The sequence below is a fragment of the Zophobas morio genome, unplaced genomic scaffold (assembly GCF_036711695.1).
Source record: "Zophobas morio isolate AGI-343-1 ecotype UQ-CSIRO unplaced genomic scaffold, CSIRO_AGI_Zmor_V1 ptg000007l, whole genome shotgun sequence".
NCBI classification, from domain to species: domain Eukaryota; kingdom Metazoa; phylum Arthropoda; class Insecta; order Coleoptera; family Tenebrionidae; genus Zophobas; species Zophobas morio.
This window is the reverse complement of record NW_026972112.1, coordinates 1,152,006-1,166,020: the sequence shown is the minus strand read 5'-3', so window position 1 is coordinate 1,166,020 and position 14,015 is coordinate 1,152,006. Positions and strand designations below refer to the sequence as shown.

Below are 14,015 nucleotides of genomic sequence, written 5' to 3'. Positions count from 1 at the left end.
AGATAGTAGACACAAGAAGTAACCGCGATTCTTCCAAACCACTTCAGAAACCATATACAAGAGGTGCCCGAGATTCTTTCAAAATATTTCAGGTACCAGACACAATGGGTTCCCGAGGATCTTTCAAAATACTTCAAAAACAAAACAAAAAGATTCCCTGAGATTCTTAAACTACTTCAACTGCAAAACACAAGTGTTCCCGAGATTCTATCAAACTACCGCAAAAAGCAGATACAAGGGAGATCCTTTCAAACTACTTCAAAAACAAAACAAAAGAGGTCCACAAAATTCTTTTAAACTACTTTAAAATTAAAACGAATGGGGTCCTCGAGATTTCTTTAAACTACATCAGATACCTGACACAAGATGTGCCCGAGATTCTTTTAAACTACTTCAGAAGGGGTCCCCGAGATTCTTTCAAACTACTTCAGATACCATATACAAGAGGTGCCCGAGATTCTTTCGAAATATTTCAGGTACCAGACACAATGGGTTCCCGAGACTCTTTCAAACTACTTCAAAAACAAAACAATAGAATTCCTCGAGATTCTTACACTACTTCAAATACAGAACACAAGTGTGCCCGATATTTTATCAAACTACTTTAAAAACCAGACACATGGGGCTCCCGAGATTCTTTCAAACTAATATTTCAGATACCAGACACAATGGGTTCCCGAGGATCTTTCAAAATACTTCAAAAACAAAACAAAAAGATTCCTGAGATTCTTAAACTACTTCAACTGCAAAACACAAGTGTTCCCGAGATTCTATCAAACTACCTCAAAAACCAGGCACAAGGGAGATCTTTTCAAACTACTTCAAAAACAAAACAAAAGGGGTCCACAAAATTCTTTTAAACTATTTCAAAAATAAGACGAATGTGGTTCCCGAGATTCTTTTGCACTACTTCAGATATCCGACACAAGACGTACCCGAGATTCATTCAAACTACTTCAGGTACCAGACACATTGGGTTCCCAAGATTCTTTAAAATTTTTTAAAAAAGGGTCCCCAAGATTCTTTTAAACTACTTCAGATACCAGACACATTGGGTTCCCGAGATGCTTTCAAACTACTTCAAAAACAAAAAAAAAGATTTCCTTGGATTCTTAGACTACTTCAAATACAAAACACAAGAGTACCGGAGAATCTATCAAACTACCTCAAAAACCAGATACAAGAGGTCCCCGAGATTCTTTTAAACTACTTCAGAAGGGGTCCCCAAGATTCTTTCAAACTACTTCAGATACCATATACAAGAGATGTCCGAGATTCTTTCAAAATATTTCAGGTACCAGACACAATGGGTTCCCGAAATTCTTTCAAACTACTTCAAAAACAAAACAATAGAATTCCTCGAGATTCTTACACTACTTCAAATACAGAGCACAAGGGTGCCCGATATTTTATCAAACTACTTTAAAAACCAGACACAATGGGTTCCCGAGAATCTTTCAAAATACTTCAAAAACAAAACAAAAAGATTCCCTGAGATTCTTAAACTACTTCAACTGCAAAACATAAGTGTTCCCGAGATTCTATCAAACTACCTCAAAAACCAGGCACAAGGGAGATCCTTTCAAACAACTTCATAAACAAAACAAAAGGGGTCCACAAAATTCTTTTAAACTACTTCAAAATTAAAACGAAAGAGGTCTCCCAGTTTCTTTTAAACTACTTATACCAGACACAAGGGGTCCTTGGGATTCTTTAAAACAACTTAAGATACCAGACACAAGAAGTGCCCGACATTTTTACAAACTACTTCAAATACCAGACACAAGGCTTCCAAGATTCTTTCAAATATTTCAAAAAAAAAAACAAAGGGGTTCCTTTCAAACTATTTCAAGAACAAAACAGACGTGGTTCTCGAGATTCCTTTAATCTACTTCAAATACTAGACACAACCGATCCCCGAGATTCTTTAAAACTACTTTAAAAACAAAATACAAATGATCCCAGAGATTCTTTCATTTCACTTCAAAAAAATAGAAGACAAGTAGTCCCGGGGGTTCTTTCAAAATACTTCAAAGACAAGACATCAGAGGTAGAGGCGGATGGGATCACCTGGAAATCGGGATTTTTCCACTGATGTCAGTAGCCGTGGCACACCAGAATGCCCGTATCCAAATTTTACATACTTTAAAATAAAATCTTGGTCTTTCAAATTTTTCCCTCGCTGGTTCAGCGCCTCCCATCCGCTCCTAAATGTAAATATGTTTCTATGCATTTTAATCTTCAAGTCAGAGACACGGTCAATAAAGCAAGAAACTGTCACTATTGATATATTTCATCTTCACACTACACAAAACTGAAACTGCGTTTCAAACAGTCCTAGAACTTTGAAATTTTGTAGAAACAAGTAAGGTGTGACGACACAATAATAAGTAGTAGTAAGCGGAGATAGATAAGCGGCCTCGTGGTCTAGTGGTCAGGATACCTGCCCGGCAAGCGGGGGGCGTGTGGTTCGATTCCCACCGAGGCAGCAACGTTTTTCTTCGCTTACCTACAAGGCCTTAAAGTCAAATAATACGAATGATATTTATTTACAATAATAAGTGCCGCACACTAGAATGTTAGCGACATGAGCGTGGGCGTTATCTTGTTGGAAAATTACTTCTGGAAGGTCTTGTAGTAGCGAAATGACGTTAACGACCCCCAAGATTTAATCAAATGGTTGACTTTATGTCTTTCTTATTTTTATACAATTTCAGCGTCATAAATCTGCTCCTTCAAGGGGTACTTTTTTTTTAAACACAGTATATATAAAAATGGCGACTTCTTGAACACGTTGCCTCCTAAGCACCCCACTTTCGTATTCTTTCCCACAACCCAAACTTCCGCAACCTATACAGAAATGTACCCCCCGGCAACCCAGCATCCCTCGAAAAAACTACCTCGAACAGCAACTGCACTTTCTTTGTAAAATCCACCTCAAACACTTAATTAAACCTCCCGTTTCAGAAGCAAGAAAACACAGCGACGAAACCCAAGAAAGTGTCGACAACAGCTTATCGCCGCCGGCGTCCCAACCGCAACCTTCGCAACAAAACGTAAGCACTCCTGCCAACCCCACACGCCCAAAATAGCAATCCCTTTCGTTCGCAGTCCTGCTGGAACTGCGGCCGCAAGGCCCACGAGACCTGCTCCGGATGCAGCGTCGCCCGCTACTGCGGCCCCTTTTGCCAGCACAAAGACTGGGAGAACCACCACCAGATCTGTTCGAAGGACAAGTCGAGGCCGCTCCGAACGTCCACTCCTAGCACCACGGCGCCACCTACGCACATCGGCCAGAACGACAGCGTCAAATTCAAGAAGTGACACTTGAAGAAGAACCGCAAGTGTAGGAAATTTTAACCGTCATTCAACGTTAAGTCATTATTATAAGCATGCTGATCATCGTTATTATACATTTGTTCCTCATTAATACCAAAGAAGCACATGTAGTACTCTCTATGTGTCTTGTTGTATATTACCGGGACGACGCTGGATTCCAGGGGCGTACAAATCGTGGGTTTCGAAAATTGTTTCCAAATTAAAACAAAAATCTGGTGTGGCGCCATTTTGCGTCTGTAACCACGCCCCTCCGGCATCGGCGTTACGTGATTTCTTACAAACCTTGACTTTCTAACAGCAAAGATAAATGGATGCACCCATTGGTTGTTTTGTGCGGATCAATTTATCTTTGGCCACTTTTGTTGTAATAACAATCTAGTCACTTGAAAATCAGTTTACTAACCACAAATTTAGTTTAATATAAAAAGCAATTCGGTTAGTAAATTGGTGTTCAAATTCTCAGGTCGGGACACTACTAAGGTTACCCTAATGACTTTAGGTAGTGTATACGACTTTTAATGTATAAAACTAGGGTAGCTCATTATTGTACATTTCCATGTTATTTAGTGTTTATTATTTATTTTATTTATATTTTAAAACCGATGTACTTTCCCAATATACAAATTCACTTATTGTAGACTTATTTTAAAATATCTGCAAACAACTCCTTCGCTTTGTTGGTGGAGTTTAGGCTGTTTTTCCATTCTTCTTTGTTGCGTTTGAACAAAACCAGATTTACTTTGTTGGCTATGATTTTGCCGTGCTCGGAATTCGACCAGGCGCCATCTTTGTGTGCCAATTCCTCCAGGATGAATAGCTTGTTTTTGATGTTTGCCGCGTTCCAGAGGGCCTCGAATGACCTTGATCCGTACTTACTTGAAGCTAGCTCCTGATACGCACCCTGATAATAATAATGAACATGAGTTGGTAACACTGACATTTGTTCGTTTCTATAATAACTATAAGAAAAGTCAATTCATAATGTGTCCACAAATTAGTTATTAAAAGTCAAATAAAACCGAAAGAAAATTATAACTTGTGTTAAAATACCAACCTTCATTTTCCTCACTAATCTCTCTCTACTTTTTTCCCCAACGAACACGCTCTTGACGTACGAATCAACAATATGGCTGCCCATGGTATTGGAAAACAACCCCAACAACTCGCTTTGCTCCATATCAAGCAAACCATTAACGATTTTAATGGGTTTGTTAAAGTCTAAAAGTACTTGTAAAGTTAAAGTCCCCTGCAAATTCAGTTTTTCCTTTTGTAGGTCGGCTTTAGTGTCATTTTGTGAAGACTGAAAATCCCTAAACCGACACAAACATAAAATAAATTGGCTCTGTCTTTCGTCCGCACTGCAGTCCAGACTTTTCATCAAATTTTGCATAAAAATACCCTGCTTGGTGGCCAATCGTTTGCAGCTTTGAGCCAAAGCCCAGATTATTCCAGTGTGGCCAACTTTAATAATGTCACTGAAATTATCCCCCAACTCGTCAAAAATGGCCTCAAACTGTAATAATAAATTAGTTTGCAATTAAAACGAAATAGTACTAGTAAACAAACCTCTGATTTTTCTTTACAATTGAGAATTAATTTTTGCACGCTGAAGTTGGTACTTCTTGTGGTGGCCAACTTGACAAGCCTACTTGAAAAACATTTGGCGTAGATTTGCGTGAACTTTTTCTTTTTAGCGACATCTAGGGCCGTTTCTAGAACCATCATGGCGGGTTTTGACAGAAAAATATTTGGAAGTACGTCACTAGAAGCCGGGGGCTCACTTTCGGGCGCAAAATTCGTTGAAATTAGTTTTCCTAAGAGTGTTTTTAACAATTTTGAGTCAGTTTTTTTCACTGATTTTAGTAACACTTGTAGAAAGCCTGAGCTGGTTTCAGTGTTACACAGTTCTGGAAATTGGGGCCAATGCATTATTCGGTCTGTGCAGTCTTTAATAATTTCCGTGTATTCATCAGGTAGGGGGATTTCAGTGGTTTCTTGTTCGTTGATTTTGGGCTTAGTTTTATCCTCTTTAGGAATCTGAGCTAAGCTCTCTAAACATGTTCTAACAACATGACTTCCATATGTATCCCACAAGTAATCTTCCAAATTATTTAACAAAAATCTACTAACTCTTATAACAAATTCTGTACATTTTTTCCGGAATTCCGTATCAAGGTTTTCTCGAAGTGAGCAAGTCGCTGCTTGTCGTACTAAAGCCTCCAATACATGTGAAGCAAATCTGTCGGAACATAAAGGCCTCAATTCATTACTAAACACGTCCATGTACCGCTTCACCACCATATCATTTGCAAAAGGTAGCAACGTCTCCACAACGCGACATCCAACCTGATTACAGCAACAGTTAATTTCTTGGTCTATCGTCTGCTCAAAAACATTGTTGACAAAAATTGCTAAAAAGTGAGGTTATGTCGGGCACGTGTGAACTCCAAAACTTACATTTGTCGTCTTCGGAATCGAACCCCTCTCTGTAAGCCTCCATTATACGTACAAAGTATTGGTAAGTATCCGCGTCCAGCTGACTTCCACGGCCGTAGCACCCCTTTTTGGCGTACTTGCGGGCGTTCTTTAAAAACGACTTTTTGCGTTTGCGTTTCGACTTGTCGAGTGTGGGGGCGGCCTCAGACATTCTGTTTTGATAAAGTAACACACTTTTCAACTAATTTTTAAGTGTATGTAACAAAATTGAATAAAAGTGAGGTTAGGTAAGCTTGTTTGACAACTGGGAAGTGGTTTTTGGAATGTTAGGTTGGTGGCGGTGTTTCATCATATTCCTACAAAAAAAAATCTGGAACGAAAATTTTGTGAAAATAATACCCTAAGACGTAAATTTTCAGAAAATAACAATCAGAAAAAATATAAGTGGTAGAATTAAAATATGTCTATAGTTTTTGAAAATTCGTTCATCGAATGTCTTCACTTACTTACGTGGGATTTATAAACTTGTTGACGTTGACATTGCTGAAAATTGTTTTTTTTGTCAAGAAATAAGTATTTTGCAGTTAAGCTTCGCCCTCTTGATTCACGGCGAATAAAAAAAATTCATCACAATTGAATTAGGTGGGGTGGGCGGGTTTACATTTTGTCTCTTTGTTCTAATATGTGCAGACTTCTTTTCACAACATGAAACTTAAAACATGTTTAAAATGGAAAATTTGTATAAGGAAATTCCGATTTGTAATTAGATTCCACCCTATGTATCCATATATCCTTGCAAAAATATACCATTTTAACCAAGTTTTAAGTTTCTTGTTGTGAAAAGATGGCTATGGATATTAATAAAAACAGACAAAATATAAGCCCCGCCCACCCACCCTGTCTCAATTCTGACGATTTTTTTTTCGTCGTGAGCCGCTTGCCGAAGCTTAACTGCAAAATCCTTATTTCTCTACGGGAAATTAAAAAATGTTTTTGAGTATCGTGTTGTGCAAAGAATATTATATATATTACGGAAAAATTAAAGCCAAAGATTAAGCCCCACCCATATGTGCCCTGATCTAAGTAGTAATGAAGATTTTATTCGTTGCCAGACCTAGGGGCGGAGGTTATTTGCAAAGTCCATATTTCCGAACAAAAATTTATCTATCATTTTAAATGTGTTTTAAGTTTCAAAGAATAAAAAATATCATTACAATTGAGATAGGGTGGGTGGGCGGGGTTTATATTTTGTCTTTTTTTTCTTAATATGCGTATTATTCTTTGAACAACACGATACTCAGAAACATGCTTTTATTTTCTTGCAAAGAAGTAAGTATTTTGCAGTTAAGCTCCGCCCTCTTGGTTCAAGGCGAATAAAAAAAATCATCACAATTGAGATAGGGCGGGTGGGCGGGCTTACATTTTGCCTTTTTGTTTGAATATGTGTAGACTTCTTTTCACAACATGAAACTTAAAACATGTTTAAAGTGGAAATTTTGTATAAGGAAATACCGATTTTGCAATTAGACTCGGTCCCATAATTGCCAAATGCATATTTTCTTGCAAAAATGTACCATTTTAACCATGTTTTAAGTTTCTTCTTGTGAAAAGATGGCTATGTAATTAAAAAAACAAAGGCAAAATATAAGCCCCGCCCACCCACCCTATCTCATTCCTGATGAATTTTTTATTCATCGTAAGCGGAGGTGCAGAGCTTAATTGATGAACAAGACGATACTCAAAAACATGGTTTTAATTTCTTGTAAAGAAATAAGTATTTTGCAGTTAAGCTCCGCCCTCTTGGTTCACGGCGAATAAAAAAATCATCACAATTGAGAGAGGGCGCGTGGGCGGGGCTTATATTTTGCCTGTTTTCTTAATACACATAGTCGTCTTTTTAGAACAAGAAACTTAAAACATGTTTAAAATGGAAAATTTGTACAAGGAAATATCGATTTTAATCATGGGGCGGCGCCTAATTGCAAAATCGATATTTCCTTATACAAATTTTCGATTTTTCAAATAGACTCCACGCGATAATTTCAAAATCCATATTTCCTTGCAAAAATGTAACATTTTAACCATAAGTTTCTTGTTGTGAAAAGATGGCTGTGTAATTAAGAAAAACAAAGGCAAAATATAAGCCCCGCCCACCCGCCCTATCTCAATTCTGATGATTTTTTTATTCATCGTAAGCCGATGAGGGGCAGAGCTTAATTAATGAAGAACACGCTACTCAAAAACATGGTTTTAATTTCTTGTAAAGAAATAAGTATTTTGCAGGTAAGCTCCGCCCCCTTGGTTCACGGCAAATAAAAAAAAATCATCACAATTGAGATAGGGCGGGTGGGCGGGGCTTATATTTTGCCTCTTTTCTTAATAGACGTAGTCGTCTTTTTAGAACAAGAAACTTAAAACATGTTTAAAATGGAAAATTTGTAGAAAGAAATATCGATTTTGTAATTATGGGGCGGCGCCTAATTGCAAAATCGATATTTCCTTATACAAATTTTCAATTTTGCAAATAGACTCCACCCGATAATTTCAAAATCCATATTTTCTTGTAAGAATGTACCATTTTAACTATGTTCTAAAAAAAAAGTCAAAATATAGTCCCACCCACCCGCCCTGTTTCAATTCGGATGCTTTTTTTATTCGTCATAAGCCTAGGGGCGGAGGTGAATTGTAAAATCGTTATTTTTCTACGAGAAATTACCATGTGAAATATATTTTTAAGTAATCGTACTATACAGAGAAAACTAATGTATTAATCATTAAAAAAGAAAACCAAAAGAGAAGCCCCACCCATCCGTGTCGATTTCAATTGTGATGAATTTTTCATTCGTTGTCGGACCGAGGGGCGGAGCGTAATTGTGAAATCGATATTTCCCTATACAAATTTACCATTTTAAACATGTTTTAAGTTTCTTGTTGTGAAAAGATGAATACACATATAAAGAAAAAAAGGTTTATAGATGGACCTTTAGGGTCAATTTTGTGTATAATTGGTTGTATATACATATTTAATGACGTCGCGTCTTCTTTCCGAATTAGAAATACACAGGTCGCTGCAATAGTCCGGGCATCGATTATCTAAGGTTCAGTTTTTTATTCATAGATGACGCACGTTTTCTGGAGTTGGACCAACAAGTGGGGAAAATTTATTCACTCGACTTGAACGCAGAAAACATCTGTATCTTATTAGTACACATCACAAAAAATGTGTGAATTTTTATTATTACCAAAACTTTACTTTTACAAAAAAATGTTCCGTTAGAAGAATATATTTGCACTCATTTACTCTTTCCTGGCTTTCCTTCCTCTTCCGGCTCGAACGTGTAGTGCGTCACTCCGTCCTCCGGACACTGCGTCGGTATTACGGGATGAAAGGCCTTAAACTTCTCAAAGAACCAAAAAAGTCCAGCTGAAGCCAACATGGCTCCAAAAAACTGCAGAACTTGCAGCCACAACGGGTACCTCATTTTCACGCCAACATTCAGCCGATCTTGCCTCACCAAACCGAACTCTGCGTGAAGAGGTTCGCCGAAATTGCGCAAGTGTTCTGGGTTGTCCCACGGGTAGTGATGATCCCTGGACTCGTAACCAAGATCTGGGAGTTTGGGGTAGTCTCCTCGGCCGAATCCGTCGTCCGGGTAAGCTCGGTACTCAGCCGGATGAAGGTTGTACTTTTCGGCCGCCAGACGTTTCTCCTCCATGCTGTATGGGTATGGACCAGGCTTGTAGTCCTTGTTCCAGTGGGTGCGTTTAGGGGCGAGGACGAGGGGGTGCAGAGGGAAGTGGCGTAAGGGGGCGGATTTGATCAGGAACGACATCTTGAATGTTGTGGTTGTAGTATGACAGTTGTGGTGTTGTTTGTTTTTTCAACTATACTTTGATCACTCATACATATTTTTAACAATTTTATTCCCCGCCGGTTTCAGCAATCCGAAACCTCCTAGCCGTCGCAACGGTATCAAAACCTCCCCATCTCAACTACCATCCGCGCAAGCTTTGCAAGCAATATTACAGTGATACTAGTGTCAGCACATACAATCATCGGCTTAAAAAGTGGTAGCAAATTGCAGGGTCTGACAAGCCGTCAACAGTAGCCATTGTAATCTGTGACGGTAAGAGGAGCCCGAAGCTGTTTCAATTTCATTTCAATACAAGAAAACTAGTTTCCCTCGAGGCGGTCTTTATGCAACGATTACCACTCGATTCACCAATGGCGTTGGCAAAAAGCGCCCCTTCCACATGCATATGTACGAGAAATCCGAACTTTTGTGCCCTCTCAGAACCCATTAATTGATCTCGTTATTGTGGAATGCGCTCAACTGGTCCATACGAGCTTCGTTATTTTACACCACTGATTCATTTTCGACGTTTTCACATCTAAACATCCGTAAAAACGAACTGCACCACGAGCAAATGTGAAACGAGAGCCACAACAATAATTGATATCGGGTGCTTGAATTTTTACGATGGGTGGGTTTAGCGCGGTTTGTTGCATGTTTCCACGTTTAATAAGGTGGGGGTCTGGAGAAAAGTGACGCTCGTTAGGTGTTGTTTTGATTGAGGAAAGCGAAGAGGGAAAGGGTGGTTAAGGTGGCTCCGATTTAGTTGTCCGGGAATTTTTATCAAACACGTCTTGAACGTTGTATTCATTTCGCACATCTCAAGTTTCATTTCGCACACCGAATTTTCAAATAAAAATTTAAAGACGCCGCCGACAGGTAGGTAAAATTACTTTTTTGAGAACATATTTACAGTTTCTAAATTCTTGTGAAAATTTGACTTTCGTGTATTTGGATGAAACATGGATCTATCAAAATGGTTCGTGCATTCGTCGCTGGGTGCACGATACTGATCTAAAGCAATCCCACCAAAATTAAAAGTGAAAGATCAAGGTTTACTATTCTCCACGCGAGTTGTTCAACGGGGTTCTTGGATGGTTGTAACAATTTTTTAAATTTAAAAAATAACGATAGAGATTATCATAAAACGATGGACGGGACAATTTTTCAAAATTGGGTGGTTAATCAGCTCATTCCTGCTTTGGCAAAGTTGAACCAAAAATGTGTGGTGGTTTAAGACAATGCACCGTATCATTCGATTCAGTTGGATAAACCACCCACTTTTTCTAGTAAAAAATGTGAAATGCAGGAATGACTCTTTAAACATAGTGTTGAATTTGCCAAAAAATTTTCGAAGAAACAGTTGTGGGATTTAATTAAACCCTTCAGAAACAATAGAAAAAAAAGATATTTGGTAGACGAGACATTAAGAGAAAGTGGCCATGAAGTTCTTAAATTACCTCCGTACCATTGTCAATATAATCCAATTGAAATGGCGTGGGAATTTTGTAAGAACTATTACAACAAGCATATAAATTCTCAACCTTCATTAAAAAATAGGGTGGAGAATTTATGGCTTGAGGCGCTTTCTAAATGTACTTCAAGAATGTGGCAAAATTTTTGTAAACATTGTGGAAAACTTATTTTGGCAGATTGGGAAAAAATATGGGAAATCTTTCGTACGAATCTATACCTCCTTTCATTATTGCGCTAGGTGAATCTGATTCAGAATCTGAATTTGAAAATGACGGTGATGATACAGATTTTCATAGCGAAATAATGGAAATGGAGTGAATTGTAGCTTGTCGGGGGGTGATATTTTTACGCATCTTTCCTTCTAAATTTACCAAGGTAGTATGTGAACAACTACCTGACGTACAACAAAATAAGTATAATTTTAGTTAGATCATCCGCGTTGTTACTTTGCTCCAAATTTTAAGCATTTTCATTTTTTTTTGTAACTCTTCATGGACCTGGAGAAGGCATATAGTAACGTTCTTATTAATAAGCGTTTGGAAGTACTTAGTAAAAGCAAATTAAGAGCACTTACGTAAGCATTAGTAATAGCTATATAGATAAATCATTCAATTAAAGGCCGGAAAAATGTTTCAGAAGAGCTAAACCCATCAAAGCACTAGAGCAAGATTGTTGTCTTTTACCAATCCTTTTAGTAATCTTAAAAAAGTGAAAAAAGAAGTTGGAAGATATGGAAATAGGCTGTTGACAAACGTCGAAATTTCCATTTCTAAGAAGAGTAGGCGAGCAGAACGAACTGATGATTGAGAATTAAAGATGAGATGCTAAATGTGGCATGCGACAATAGTCGTATGTAGAACCGCCATTCATATAAAAACAATGTTTAAGTGAAATTTTAGTGTTTGTTCCTTACATATGAAATAAACACTTACAAAAAGCCGAATATCTGTTTTAAATAGCGTAAAGTTTTATGCCTTCTAAGAAATGGATACCGTTAACTTGGTCATTGCTACTAAAAAACGAAAGTATCGGCAACAATGTTTATATTTCTGGCATATTTTTTAACCTTTAATTGAATAAAACATAACCTAACGAAAAAAGTTCAGGGAATTTTTATTCTTCAGCATCGAATACCAACAAACTCACTAGATTTTCATTTTCAGCTAGTACCTGATAAAAGCAATTTTATCTTGGCAGCTACTAGCTAAGATAAGACTGATTTTGGCCAATAACATACCTTCTAAGAAAAGAGAGGGTTGGTGGTCGGGGCTAGTTGCTGTCAACATAAGACTGATTTTGGCAAATGAGATCTCTCTAAGAAAATAGAGGGCGGGTAGGCGGAGCTAGTATCTGCTAAAATCAGTTTTATCTTAGCAGCTACTAGTACACTACCAACCCACCCTCTCTTTTCTTACAATGTATTTCATCTGCCAAAATCGGTCTTACCTTAGGAGGTGCTAGGCCCGCCCACCCACCCTTTCTCTATTTAGAGTGTATATCATTTGCCAATATCAGTTTTAGCTTAGCAGCTATTAGCTAGGATAAAACTGATTTTGGCAAATGACATGCTTTCTAAGAAAAGAGAGGGAGAGCGAGTGGCTGATAAGATAAGACTGATTTTGGCAGATGACCCAATCTTCTAAGAAAAATGAGGGTGGGTGGGCGGGGCTAGTACCTTCTAAGAAAAGATTGATTTTGGCAGATGAGATACTTTCTAAGGAAAGAGTGGGCGGGTGGGTGGGGATAGCAGCTGCTAAGATAAAAGTGATTTTTGCAAGTGACATACCTTATAAGAAAAGAGAAGGTGGGTGGTCGGGGCTAGTTGCTGTCAACATAAGGCTGATTTTGACAAATGAGATCTCTCTAAGAAAATAGAGGGCGGGTAGGTGGAGCTAGTATCTGCTAAAATCAGTTTTATCTTAGCAGCTACTAGTACCACACCCACCCGCCCTCTCTTTTCTTACAATGTATTTCATCTGCCAGAATCGGTCTTACCTTAGGAGGTGCTAGGCCCGCCCACCCACTCTTTCTCTATTTAGAGTCTATATTATTTGCCAAAATTAGTTTTAGCTTAGCAGCTATTAGCTAGGATAAAACTGATTTTGGCAAATGACATAATTTCTAAGAAAAGAGAGGGAGAGCTAGTAGCTGATAAGATCAGACTGATTTTGGCAGATGACCCAATCTTCTCAGAAAAATGAGGGTGGGTGGGCGGGGCTAGTACCTGCTAAGAAAAGATTGATTTTGGCAGATGAGATACTTTCTAAGAAAGAGAGGGCGGGTGGGTGGGGCTAGCAGCTGCTAAGGTAAAAGTGATTTTTGCAAGTGACATACCTTATAAGAAAAGAAAGGGTGGGTGGGCGGGGCTAGTACCTGCTAAGATCAAACTGGTGAAAAGTCGACACGGATTGATGAATCATACATGCAGGAGTATGAAATCCTATAAAATTAAATATCTAACACCAAAAAAAGGGACAAATTAGTAGTAATAAATAATAAAATGGTATGTTTCACCCCACATTTTGTTTTTTAAATTATTATAAGGTGATTTATCATTTTTAACAGGCCAATTTTGACGTTGAAGTGTTTTTTTAATTTTTTTTTTTTAATCTCAAAGTCATCAATTTGAAAATATCAGGTGGGTTTTCGTAATAAATTTCAAAAAACTTTAGAGGTTCCTGATCGTTTGATTTTGAAAGACTTTTAAAAAAACCCTGGAAGTCCCTGATGTTTTATTTTTGAAAGAGACTGAGGTAGCGTTACCCACCCACCCTTTATTTTCTTAGATAATAGGTCCTTTTCCAAAATCTGTCTTATCTTGACAAGTACTAGCCCCACCCACCCGCCCTTTATTTTCCTAGAGAGCAAGTCCTTTGCCAAAATCACTCTGATCATGACAAATACTAACCC

At 38.1% G+C, this 14,015-nt stretch overlaps 3 protein-coding genes and 1 non-coding gene across 4 annotated transcripts in view; 2 read left to right on the top strand and 2 right to left on the bottom strand.

Annotated features, from left to right (window-relative positions):
- The window catches only part of LOC135124183 (protein CBFA2T1), a 117,314-nt gene extending 113,471 nt beyond the window's left edge, over positions 1 to 3,843 (top strand). The window contains exons 7-8 of the mRNA XM_064049076.1: positions 2,968 to 3,056; positions 3,112 to 3,843. Coding sequence (XP_063905146.1) covers positions 2,968 to 3,056; positions 3,112 to 3,324 — 302 coding nt within the window. The 3' untranslated portion in view covers positions 3,325 to 3,843. The remainder of the gene's footprint in view (positions 1 to 2,967; positions 3,057 to 3,111) is intronic.
- On the top strand, positions 2,417 to 2,491 carry Trnaa-ggc (transfer RNA alanine (anticodon GGC)). The gene has a single exon. It is a non-coding gene; the product is annotated as a tRNA-Ala (tRNA).
- A 47-nt stretch (positions 3,844 to 3,890) lies between the features above and the next one.
- LOC135124182 (nucleolar protein 9) lies at positions 3,891 to 6,084 on the bottom strand. The gene is made up of 4 exons (XM_064049075.1): positions 5,797 to 6,084; positions 4,906 to 5,750; positions 4,394 to 4,852; positions 3,891 to 4,240 (listed from the first exon to the last, which is right to left on the bottom strand). Exons 1-4 carry the CDS (start codon positions 5,984 to 5,986, stop codon positions 3,980 to 3,982), a joined length of 1,755 nt encoding a protein of 584 aa, XP_063905145.1. The 5' UTR covers positions 5,987 to 6,084; the 3' UTR covers positions 3,891 to 3,979.
- Positions 6,085 to 9,005: 2,921 nt separating this feature from the next.
- Positions 9,006 to 9,644, bottom strand: LOC135123959 (NADH dehydrogenase [ubiquinone] 1 beta subcomplex subunit 8, mitochondrial-like). Its single transcript, XM_064048818.1, has one exon. It carries the CDS (start codon positions 9,606 to 9,608, stop codon positions 9,069 to 9,071), a length of 540 nt encoding a protein of 179 aa, XP_063904888.1. The 5' UTR covers positions 9,609 to 9,644; the 3' UTR covers positions 9,006 to 9,068.
- Positions 9,645 to 14,015: the final 4,371 nt, after the last annotated feature.

Coding starts and splice junctions, on each gene's coding strand:
- LOC135123959 (XM_064048818.1), bottom strand. CDS start 9,608: ATGTCGTTCCTGATCAAATCCGCCCCCTTACGCCACTTCCCTCTGCAC.
- LOC135124182 (XM_064049075.1), bottom strand. CDS start 5,986: ATGTCTGAGGCCGCCCCCACACTCGACAAGTCGAAACGCAAACGCAAA. Junction 4,853..4,905: donor ATTGTAAAGAAAAATCAGAG/GTTTGTTTACTA, acceptor TTATTATTACAG/TTTGAGGCCATTTTTGACGA. Junction 4,241..4,393: donor GATTAGTGAGGAAAATGAAG/GTTGGTATTTTA, acceptor TATTATTATCAG/GGTGCGTATCAGGAGCTAGC.